The following is a 13,057-nucleotide window of genomic DNA, read 5'->3' on the forward strand; positions in this document are numbered from 1 at the left end:
ACTTGTAGTTATGGATATACCTGATGGTAGTTAAGGCGAAGGACTATCAGGCGATGATATTCCTCCTATTATATTAGCCCCAGAGTCAGACTCTGAAGACGATACAATAGAAAATAATGAATTAAAAATGATTATCCCAGAAACAGATTCAGAAAGCGGTTCAGACAGCGAAGATGATAATTTCTTGAACGAATTACGGCGTACTCTAATAAAGAATAGAGGCAAAAATCATTCAACTTGGAAGCGAGGTCATTTGGTAACATCAGATAAAGATATCAAATTTCTCGGTTCTACTAATCTGCCACCTGAATTGCAGCAAGCAGATTCCCCTTACACTTTTTTCAAATGTTTCAAAAAGATGAAATCATCGATGATATAGTTTATCAAACTATATTATATTCAGTAGAAAAAAGACCTCAAAAACCTTTAGATCTGATTGAAAATGAGCTAGAACAGTTCATAGGAACCTGTATTTATTCAATATTTGAATTGCCAAAGGCTAGAGTCAAAAATTGATATTAGATGTTGTGTCGATAATTATGAACAGAATTTATAATCGGCATAAAGATAAGCTCAGAAACTTTAAGGTTTGCGAAGTGGTAATCAAGAAGTCAAAAAATATGCTAATCATAGGATTATAAATTCTTCTTATAATCCAATTGAGAGTATATGGAATGTATGTCAAAGAAACCAACATACAGCTAAAATTGAAATAGACCCGAATGAGTTTAATGAGTAATAATTTCTATTATAGCCGCAAATCTTGTGAGGGATGAAGGCAAGGTATTGAGAGTTTTTACATCAAATACATTTTAAGGATTTTTCTCACAACCGTGGTACCTATTGAGAAAATTGGTTTGGAAAATTGTGCTGATCAAGAACCAGCTGCTGGCCGAAGCATATTTTACTACGTACCTATCTTAATAATTATTGGTTTAATGGAAAAATTTTATAAAAACCAAAATTGTAGACACAAATTTTCTCTATCGAACAGTTTTCTATTTGCTAGGTAGCTTTAAGGCAAATTGAGATAATTCCCAGTAGGATTTTAGGAAAAGAGCTTCTCTATTAGGATGCACTGAGATACACAGTCACAGATCACATCGTGACACATGGGAGAAAATAAAACGTTTTTTACATTTCGCGAACAATAACGATGCTATTGCTGCCGGTAATCCTGGTCACGATAAACTTTTCAAAATCCGATCGCTTCTAAGTAAACTACGAGAGCTACTACTCAAAGTTTCAAAAGAGGTGTTTTTAGCTATAGATGAGCAGATAATTCTTACAAAAGTGCGTTCGTCCATAAAACAATATAATCCCCAAAAACCCCACAAATGGGGATGTAAAGCGTTTGTTCTTAGTGGAATCAGCGGATTTTCCTACGATTATGAAATTTTTGCTGGAAGTCAAACCAATAATTTACCCGATGGTTTTCCTGATCTGGGGGTGAGTTCAAACTTTCTGCGGCTAACACAAACAGTACTCAGACAAATAAATCTTAAGATATTTTTCGATAATTGGGTCAATAACGTTCCATTGGAAATTTATCTTACGAAACAGGGTCTGTTACCGCTAGGAACAGTTAGAATAAATAGAGTGCCAAACAGGCCGAGGAGCTATGGTAGAGAAAGTTGCCACAATTGATGGTACCAAAATATCTGTTGTTGCATGGTATGACAACAAATTAGTCAACCTTTTATCAACATATGCCGGAAGTATGCGAACAGTTGAGGTGAAATGATTTTCAAAAAAGGATAAGACACATATAATGGTTCCATGTCCAAGAGCTGTAACGATCTACGATCAGTATATGGGAAATGTTTGAATACCTCCTGGATTCGATGCGTGTACTAGATCTTTTTTATAAAATACAAAAAATTCATGCAATAAGGGGTTAAAATAAGAATATTAGTTTGTGAATCTTTAGTGTAGTTGCATTGTAATGTAATTACCGAATGTATTAATTTTATGGTAAAAAAAAGAGAAACCATTGAACAAATAAAAATGAAAAACCATTAGAGTGATATTTGAAAAATCCCTTACATGCCTATTTTTGGATTGGCCAATCGAAATATCATCACATCGACGAATCAAAAGTCGAATAGAATTGTTTGTGAGGTGACGGCTTCATAGTCCCATTTAGATTAGAGTATTTATGACTGATTATTCATGAAATCTGCCTGATCATAGCGAAAAACCTGTATTCATTAGTTTGTATATACATATTCTTTTCACATATCCGGAATTTTATTTTGGAATCGAAATAATTAAATCTATTAATCAGACTCTCTGGGTAAGTACAACAAATCTGTTCGCATATGTATTCATTTTTACCTATTTTCGACATAATCACTAAACTGATTTTTATTAATAAAAGTGCCAGTAATAGCAATAGATTCGACAAATTTTTGTAACATATAGATACTAGATATGCCTGAACCAAAGCACATATAATGTACACAATATTATTCACAAACCATTTTATAAAAGCTTGGAAATATAATGTGACTTGCTTTTTTTTGTAGATATACAGTGCTTTCATTTCAAAACGAACCCCCCTTAATAATTTCTTAAAAAACACGTCACTCTAGATATACAAGGGGACGTTTAATTTTATATTTGACAAAGTTCCTTAGAACATTGAAAGACTAGAATTAGCATTGCCGTGGAACTATGGGTAGTTTGTTTGTTTGCAACATCTCTGATACAATTAATTCAAATGCTTATGTAGAAATAGCAAAAAATAGTTCATAATATCATAAAAATGAGTCACTTATTTTTATAGGCACAAAACAAAGTTCCTCTTCAATAAAATATATAAAACATTTTCTTTAATAAAATATGATAAAATACTCTATAAAGAAATCAATATTCAAAGTTCCATGAATGCAGATAACGTCCCTATATTAGAGAAAAAACCAACAACATCGCAACGCCATTTGATTGCATTGTTGATTCCACCGACACAAGAAATCTTTACCAGTAACGTCGTCAAAAAGTATTTACATGATAAATATTTATTAGAATTACACTTTATAATTAACAATATTACCATTTATGAATTCTTTACACGTTTTTTTAGTGTACTAATATTTTTTAATGATTATAGATTTCTTCTAAGTTTTTATTATTCTACGTTTATATGAGTATCATGATGTTATGACAGTATCGGTATTTACTTGTGAAATGATCGGCTTGAATCACCAAAATCGAGAGTTATACATCCGCAGATATAAAAAATTACGTTGTTCAAATTAAAAATAGCAGAGGTTTTTAAAAAAAGTAATAAAATTCTAGGACAAAATGCTCTTTGATTCATCATATAGGACAAAATGCGTTTTGATAAGTCACTCCTCTAATATAGAATTTGAAATAATACCTATTTTTTAGTTTTTTAGTTAGAATTTATTATTTTACGTTTTTTTTTATTAGTATTTTAACAAAAAATAAAAATATAAAACCTATTTAGAGGTTTTTAATAAAATCCATGCAGGAGAAAGATTTATTAATTTAAAAAAAACAAAAGGTTTTATTCTTATATCTTAGATATGCTTTACTTCCCTTTCTTCCTCAAGAGAAAGACACTCTTCTTCCGGATCGTCAGCGTCGTCTATTACCTCCAAATTTTCTTGAAACACCTTATTGTAAAAACGAGAGGTGGATAGTGGAATAATTTCTTCCCAATTCAATCCAAATCTTTTTTCTAAAAGCATACGTATATCATTCTTCTTTTACGGTTTTATATTATTAGTCAGGGGTCGAATGGAACGCACTTTCAAGTCTTTATTGAAGCTATAACCTCTCTTGCAAATTGATAAAAACTGTTTTGAGGTGTCGTCGTACCGATATGTTGGCTTAAGTTTAATTTTAATTTCTATCCCTTTATTAGTTCTTAATTTTTGGAAAAAGATCCTTTTCATTTCACCTATTCCTTCAACTTTTTTAAGAATTTTAGTTAAATATTTATAATCTTTTATATGCCAATCGGTTCCTAAAATTTTGATATCTGCAACCTCTTTATAAATTCTGTGGTATCCACTAGGGTCAAGAATTTCTTCAACTCTTCCATTTTCTTTTTAACTTGGCGAAAGACTTGATCCGGTGGTAAGTATGAGTGGCCGCGAACTGGAAAAAAACAAGTTATATTTTCTACGTATTGCGGATACTCTTTAAGCAACCAATAGGCAAGAGCGTGAATGACATGTTGGTTCTTATTTTGACAACCACAACCATCTGCAAAGAGCCGAATGGTGTTAATGGTATCATCCAACTGAATATTCTGCAAGAAGTTGGTTAAGGCTGAGCTTATTTCCTCCGATCTTCGACCAGCCTGTGTTTCGTCCCATACATAGAACTGCAGATGTTTCATTTCGACGTCTGTTACGCAAAAACAATAAAAAGATACCTGGCGTGCATAAAAACACTCTCCAATAGTAAGTTTGGGTAAAGGCTGGACTTGCTGTAAGTCAAACACATACGTGACACTGCCGTATGGTTTAGCCTTCATCAGTTTATGAAAAGCCTTAGCCTTTACCTTGTGAATAGCCAAACAGGCAATTAAATGTTGCTTTTCTTGCCCGTCTGCACAGGATTGTATCGCGGATCTAGTTCTTAAACAGTAGCTACAAGTATCACAAGCCGGTGAACCGAAACCCAAGTTAAATTTTGTTGAGAAGATTTTTGAAAAAAATGTCTTTTTAACCCTAAGGTGTTCCTCCACGCTATCATTGTACATTTTAAATAACTTATTAACACTAAGGGTAGAAATCAGATAAATTATCTTACTTTTATTCCTAGCATTATGGCTTTCACATGCTTTTAACTTTGAAATAAATTCCTTCACTTTTAATGACTTGAGAAAACCTAATACTTTTGCCCTCTCTTATCACACCTGTTCCAGTTCTTATAACTTCTACAATCGTGTTTTATCTTTGCATACCAATCTTCTTAATCTTCTTTGCGCCAATATTAAACAAGTTTTGGAAAAACTTTGAACAAACAAACAGTTTTTCATTTTCTGCAGTAAATAAAAAGTACTTTACCGCAATAGTGTGACGCTGTTTTTTTCTTACTGGACCTCGAGAACGACTACGCAGAGGTATTTTCACATCCGTCAAAAATGATAGTCTCTCGTCTTGCTCTCTTCTATTTGGTTTAAAAAATACAGTCCTTTTTGCTCTGGCCAGAACATTTCGCCAAATCCCAAGACACCCAAATCGGCCCCCTCTGTGTTGGCACGGAGAATGAAAATTTTGTAGTAGTGGATCTTTGTCTTTATATCTGCAAAGAAAAAATTTAAAAAAAATGGTTAAAAAAGTTCTAATGAAATGATAAGTCTATAATACAACCACTGTTTGTACACATCAGTAACATCCTTTTTTGTAATCCTATTAGCATAGAATGTTGTAAAAACTAACTTTAATACACTTATACATCATCACACACATACAGATACATACTATACACATTCTTACTTACCTATTTTCATAGTCTTGTTCTCTTTTATGTTTTCGTTTTAACCATTTGCGTGAACTCTCACTATGCTCACCTACCGACACACATTGATCAAGATTCATGTTTTATTTTGGTAATAAACAACAAAAAGTGCATTTACTTTACTTAAATTTAAACACAAAAAAAGCAGCAGCACGTGTAACAAAACAAACAACAATAACGTGACTAGATTGACAATAATAATGCCGGCTGGTGGCGCTGCCAAGCAGTAAATGGACATAATGCGAAATGAAGCGGCTAAAAGTCAGGACATAATGCGGTTTGATGCCTATGACAGATTTTACCTTCAAATTACTATGAAACAAAATTGGATTTGCTACATTCTCTATATGGGTATGCCTGCATAGGGCCTTTATGAGTTCAGAACCACTTCAAACTCCTCAATTCTAGTCTTTCAATGCTCTAAGCAAAATTCTGTCAATCGCTTCCTTACCTCCAGCTCTTCGCATTTTGATATGTCAATTATATGGGAACCCTATCGTGTGGTACATTATTGTAAGTAACATTAAAATGGATATTTAACAGTGGGTTGGCGTACCAGAGAATAGTGAGTTAAAATGTCTAGTAATAATAATTATTTCATCAACAAAGTGCATACAATCTATCTAATTCGATTCTTTAAATCATTAATATTTTCAGGTGGGGTTTTATAAATATTTGCTTTCTAAATACCTCCAAGAGAAAAAATAATCTAGTAGTGTTAAATCTGGCGGCCATGCGGGCCATTCAATTGCACCACGCCTTCTATTCCACATTCTGGAAAGTGTTCATTAAGTCACTCTCGAACTGTCAAAAAGTAGTGCGGGAGAGTTCCTTGTTGGAAGAACAAATTATTTTCGTTTAGTATCCCAACACCAATTTCGTCCTTACAAAAATATTTGGGCTTAATGAACTGTTTATTACCATGCATTTTTACTGGCAAATCGCTTCAACTTGCATCAATTTTTTTGGTGAAGTGAGATGGAAAAATTGTTTGCCATTTAAAATAATGTGTGGCACTATGAGGCAATCATTTGACCTACCATAGTTTAAACTATGGTTGATAAAATTTTTTTTATTACCACACATTTTTGCTTAGTATTCGCTTATATGTCAACCGATTTTGTTTTTTTTCGGTTTGGTTAGATGTATCAATCAAAGATGTATCATACTTAGGGTAGCCATTTGAAATACGAAAGACTGAGGTCAATAAAATATTTATTATTCCCAGATATTTTTGGTCACTATTTGCTGGTATGTACGTCAACCGAATGAATTTTTTTTTTGGAACTGTTGAAAAAGTTATAAAGGGTAGTGCGTTTTGAAATGAAGGCACTGTATATTAACAATATAGTTCATATATTACGGTATTTGGTGACGGAATAAAAAGTTAAACTAAAGAATTGAAGCAACGACTACCGAAAAGTTTATACTCCAGCTTACCAAAACCTTTTAAATCAGTAAACACTTTCAAATTTCAGTAAAGCAGTAAGTATGAGTTGGAACATTATTTAATAAAGTTTTTTATAAAAAGATACTTACAGTCTGATAATTATTTAGGTCTTGGAACTTAATAACTTCGGAACAAAATAAAGCCTAAAACTTTATGCTTTTTGTGCATTGAATCGCAAAATTAATTAGTTCCAATGAATAAACTTTAAAGTAAAGCTGGTTGGAGTAAAGAAATTATGCAGAGGTTTTCTGGGAGTTGCAAATTAGTAAGTGAAAATGATTATAAGGAATCACTTCTTGAGTTGTCGATTTTTAGAGGCCCTGGAAACTTCAAAAATGTTGATAAGAAGGGCTGGGCTGGTGGTGGAAATATACATATTTACACAACAAAATGTTTATGTCCAGGTCCTTTTATTAAATTTGGTAGTTTCAAATTTTGTAGTAAAATTTTAATTCATAATTTGAGTTAAAGAAACTGTTATCCTGAAACATGGAGAAGAATTTTGTAATTGTTTTCTGCGATCGGATGCAACTAGTGAGAATATTCAAGGCAAAGCAAAATTAAAAAAAAAAGGTTAATGATACCTGCATCTAGTCATGGAAAGTAAGTTTTTTTCTGTTCTATTTTTAAAGGTAATTTAACTTTTTTTGATTAATGGTTTTTCGTAGAAAAGGATGAGGTTCTCTAGAGAAATTAATTAATTTATTCAGCTGGAAAATCTTCAATAAAATTATAGAATTTACAATCTCAAATACAGCTTGGAAATGGCAAAAATTACTGCCGCCCTAAGAAATTTTTCATTTCCGGTTAAAGAATGACGGCAGGATATAATATGCTATTGGCTGGCGTGCCGGCATTCGATTATATTGCCAGAAAATTGGCTTAGGTGCCATTAAGTTTAAAGTTTTCCACTTATAAACTGCCGACATATTATTGTTTTTTTATCAATACTCACAAGGATATCTATATAGTAAATTATGCATTCTTATCGAACTTCTTATCTTGAAGTATAATCCGCCAAATGGTTTACGATATAAGATTAAAATTAAATATATCAATTATCGACTTAAGAACAATAATTTTAATAAGTGGCACTACGTGATATAAATTTTATTAAGCCAACTATTAATTTCTGTCAATTTTTTAATTAAAATTATTTCAAAATTGGGGCCATTCTGGTACTCAGATCTGATATTTTTACGAAAACATGACATATCGCAAGACCTGCTTTTTGCTTATTAGTTCTTAACAAGATGACGACATTTTGAACCTGCGACATTTTGAAAATTGAAATTGTAATTTTATGTCGAAAGAACAATTTGCCACAATCTAATGCCACGCCTAAATTGAGGTGATGTTTGTGTGCCTGCTCTTTACTCATTTGCAATGTTGCATACCAATGGTTTGATTACTTGGCAAATTACATTTTGGGCAAAATGACATATCTCAAGGCCTACTTTTTTAAGTTGAAAGTATAATGTTACGTCAAAAAATACTTAGACAGATCCACGAACTTAATAAATATTCAATGAAAAGTAAATGACCACTACTAGGGGGCCGCAATTTTGTGTGATTGTGTCCTGTCGATGTTCCACTCTGACAAATTTTAGTTGCCAATTGTCGGGAAACAAAGCAATTAAAGTGTTTGAGAGGTTATGTTTACACAAATACAAAATAGAAAGTTACATATAGGTAAGAATTTAAGATAGTTGCATTAGATCTGTGATTTTTCTTGTAGTTCTTTAAGAATTTCTTTAAAATTTATGAAAGAAAGTAATCCTTACCTAAAATGAGACAAAGAAAGTTTCAATCAACTTGGAATAGATGTAAAAAAGTTTCACTTTAAAATATTTGTTTTATTATTCTGATAATCTTGAATCTTATAAATCCTAATACTATGAAAATTATGATCTTCATTTAAATTTTTGCTTGTATTTACTTAAAAAATTCAGTTAAAAACACTTTTATCTTCTTCCTATTTTTACTATTACGAGGTTTACTTTCCTTCCATGTACAGTGTTTCCACATTAATAGATACAACCATCTATGAAAATCAAAATATAGATGATTCTATGAGGGTTTGTAATTAGCAAGGGTTTAAATAGTAAAAATATATTATTCTGTTGATAGAATAACATCAACAACTCTATATATTATTCTATAATAAACAACCACGAACTTATAAATAAATATACCTGGACTGCTAATGCATATGGCCACGATACCTAAAAATGACCACTGCCTGGTGACCGCCATTTTTATAGTGGTTGTGTCCTTTTGATGTTGGTCACTCTGAAAATGTTTAGTGTTGACAACAAAAAATATATTAAATAACAGTAATGAAGTTGACGACGCTAACGTTTGACGTGTGAGTATAGTGGATTGCCTAGTTTTTGGCGATTTGTAAACGACACTTGGGTATATCGTCTGGAATGGGCGATGTGGCTTCCTCCTTATTTATTACATGAATAATGTATCACCATCTTTATTTACTTAAAGGTATTTGGTTCACTGTTTCTCAAAATCGAATTATTGTGAATTGTCTGTCTGTGTTGTTTACATGAACTTAATAAATATACCTGGACTGCCAATTCAATGAAAAGTAAATGGCCACTACTAGGAGGCCGCCATTTTGCGTGATTGTGTCGTTTCGATGATTAATGTTCTCTGACAAATTTTAGTTGTGCCTTGATATCTCGGTTAATTATAGCAAGTAGGCCTCTTTAAGAAAATGTTGTTCTAGTTTCTTAAAAATTAGCACCCATCCGCCATTTGTTGAAAAGTTGCAACTTTCATTTTACATAAAAAAAACTGTTCGATCGCTTTACTCGAAAAACCACATTTAACTTGACCGTGCATAAGAAATATTCATTACTGATTGGTGACGTTGCGTATTAATCGTTTGATTACTACATAATGACCTATAATCGACGTATGATATCCCATAATGACAAATCTCAAGGGCTACGGTCCCTTCCTAATTTCTTACAAGATGGCGGTCATCCACTATCTTGTAAATTATTGGATTGTCGTTTTCGTCAAAAAAATATTCGTCAGATCCTAAGGCCGCGTCCAAATTTATTTACTGATTGGAAACGATGCATATTTGACATTTAAATTAGTTTATTATAACAAGTAGACTTTTTTTTTTAAATTTCAGAAAAGATTTCAGACTTTTTAAAGTAATTTTAAGTTTTCAGACATTTAACACTATTTAAGCAGGATTTCTATTTAGTATTTTTTTAAATATGATATTCCAGCCTTTTAAAGTTATTCTGGATTTTATACCAGGCATTTTAATCTATTTTTTTATATTGTTTGATGCTGCAGGTATTTTTGATTTCTTCTGGGACACCATTCCCAAACTTCTTAAATATTTCCTTGTTCGATCTAGATCCTTGAAAGCATTTTCCAAGCTTTTGAGGTCATTTTCAATTTTATTCCAGGCACTTAAAGTTTCTTCTTGGTATTTAAAGTAATCTCTGATTTTCCTTTAGGCACACCTCTTGCATTCCTGGGCTTTGGTATTTTTCAATTTTATTCCAGGCATTTAAAGTGATTCCTATATTTCTACCTTTCTTGCACTCCGGGACTTTTTAATCAATTTAAAATAGTTTTTTATATTATTCCATGCATTTGAAATCATGCTTTACTTAAAACATAATTTTGCAACAGTGAAAACATGCCGCCCACTAGAGACCACGCCAAATTCCAGAAAATCCTACTGGCAATGTTTGGCAATGTTTCATAGGTACGAGTAGTACTAGTTGGAAATTTCTTTCATTTTTAACAGAAATTCACTAGATTCAAGCAAGCAAACGAAATGCAACGTTGCCAACACGCCTATAAATTTCAAGTTGCTAACTGCTTTTAATGATCAATTTCCTCTAATGTATTCCCAGATTTGTTTTTTGGAAAATACAACAGTCTGGCAACGGCGCAATTTCCAAAGTGAAAAACATATATTTTTTTGAGTTTCTGTGGAAATGTTAATGTTCACTTTAAGTAAACCTTACGTTCACTCTAAAGAACGTGAACATTGGCAAGTGGACATTGGCACATGTTCCTTTATGCGAAAAAAAAACAAATTTCTCAACTGATTTTCAGTAAAAAAAATCCAGTTACGTATTTCCACTCTCGCAAATAAACGCGCCAATAAAGTTCCCATTTATTACAAAATCCAATAAAAACATTCCTCCGCCTTTTCCTATAATAATAATAATGGATCCGTTACTTTGGTGGGTGATTTTGGTGTGTCTTATCAGTCTAATCACAGCATTGTCATTCTACTTATTGTACAATCTATCCGTTGATTATTTCAAACAAAAAAACACCACTAAACGTCGAAAAACATCGAAATTAAGCAAATACAAGTTCGAACGGACAGACGTTGAAGATTTGACTAGCATAGAGAAAAACTATCAACACTTTAATCCAAAAATCACTTTCGTTAGTGAGGTGGAGTTCAAGCCACAGGCGCCGAAAGTTGGCAAAGTGAGGAGCCGAAAAGGTTCGTTATTGCCGGATATTCACGAGAACAGCAGCTGCCAAGGGAGCCTCTATAGTGTCGAGGATATTATGAGTGAGGTGAACAATGACAGAAGGAATAGTGAGTTATTGCCCAGGAGGTTCAGTTTGGTTACTGAAGGTAAATATTCTCCTTACGTGCCTTTAAGGCAATAAATTATTTGATATGGAATTAGGTAAAGCACCAAAGAGGTCATTCAGTGTTCATAATTAAAAATCAATAACTGAATTATAAGCAGTTAAAATACAGGGTTGGAGTTTTATGGCAGTTACTGTTATAAAATAGTCATGTTTTCTGAATAGTATTTATGTTCCAGGCATGCGCAAGAACAGTTTGGCCTCCACATCTGGAAAGTTCACCCTAAAACCGGATTACAATAACGAGAGTACTGACACTCTGGATTGTCTGGATCCGACCACCATAGAGACTAAACGGAATATCGCCAATATCGAAGACGATGTGCAAAAGACAGAATATGAAATTACATATTTTATGGGAGCCAGTAGAAACCTGAAGTTCTATGAGATTAATGAGAAACTCATCAGGTTAAATATGGCGCTAAGCGAGTTAGATTGCTGCAGTGAGGAACTGAGGAGAAGGAAGAAAGAGGTGCAAGGGTACATCGGGAGATGTAAGGAGCAGTTGAATAGTAAAGTGCAGTGAGGAGATCAGTATTAAAATTACGTTTCTAAGTAGCTTTGTTGGTTTTATTTTGTCCAGGGCAGATGAAATATGAGAATAGTCAGCCGATAGATACTTCTTGAAGTTTTTTAAGAGACATTCGTGTTAAAAGCCAAGCAGGCGGTGATTAAATTTGCGTATTGCGACATTGCTAACGAGCCAATAATTTTCAAAGCCTCAACCACTTTTTAGGCATAAAAATGATTTTAAATAATAAAATAACTACTAATTCAGGCAGATTCTAAACGTGTCAGTCACCTCCAGTAAAATCCCAACCCGAGACCCACCAAGTCTGGCCTCGTTAATTATAAACCTAAACAATCCCTTGATACTGTTTGCATCATAATAATTAAGCAAACTAATCAAATCCTTAATGAAACTTTTAACCCGCAATTAACCATTGCGAATCCATAATTAACTACGGCATCCTGTAACATGGTGCACCATCTGTCGACCAAACCGTTAACTTCTGATAAATTGGCGTTTATGTGAATTGATTTCTGCCGTATGGATTAACTAGACCGATTTGATCGATGAGTTTAGTGCAAATTAATGCCGCGAGAGGTCGACGCCGATCGACTATTGGAAAGTTTTAAGGGTTTGTGAGTCAAGGGTATATTTTGGGATTGGATTGGGCTGGTTCATCAGGCAAATTGACTGTCCGGGGACAAAGGAATATTGAATGGGAAGGCGAGGAACTGTTTTATTAAAAGAGTTTAAGGAAGTTTTACTGTCAATCTCTAACAATCTAGAATCAGGCTAACAAAAAACTTCATTGATAAAGTAGTTCATCATCAATCATTTGATAAAGTAGTTAAATTATAGTAGTTTTAGTAATCAAAGCTTTCCTCTGAAGTTTTAATAGATGTTATTAGAGAAGTATTAAAATTTTACAGCTG

General features: G+C 32.9%; 2 protein-coding genes across 2 annotated transcripts in view; one reads left to right on the forward strand and one right to left on the reverse strand.

The window, feature by feature from the left end:
- The window catches only part of LOC126738327 (uncharacterized), a 250,508-nt gene that overhangs the window by 134,297 nt on the left and 103,154 nt on the right, over nucleotides 1-13,057 (reverse strand). The gene's annotated exons all lie outside the window — the stretch shown is intronic.
- LOC126738462 (uncharacterized) lies at nucleotides 11,138-12,172 on the forward strand. Its single transcript, XM_050443827.1, has 2 exons — nucleotides 11,138-11,597; nucleotides 11,794-12,172. The coding sequence occupies exons 1-2, from the start codon at nucleotides 11,171-11,173 to the stop codon at nucleotides 12,138-12,140; spliced, it is 774 nt and encodes a 257-aa protein (XP_050299784.1). The 5' UTR covers nucleotides 11,138-11,170; the 3' UTR covers nucleotides 12,141-12,172.

This window comes from Anthonomus grandis, chromosome 1 (genome assembly GCF_022605725.1).
Source record: "Anthonomus grandis grandis chromosome 1, icAntGran1.3, whole genome shotgun sequence".
Taxonomy (NCBI): Eukaryota; Metazoa; Arthropoda; class Insecta; order Coleoptera; family Curculionidae; genus Anthonomus; species Anthonomus grandis.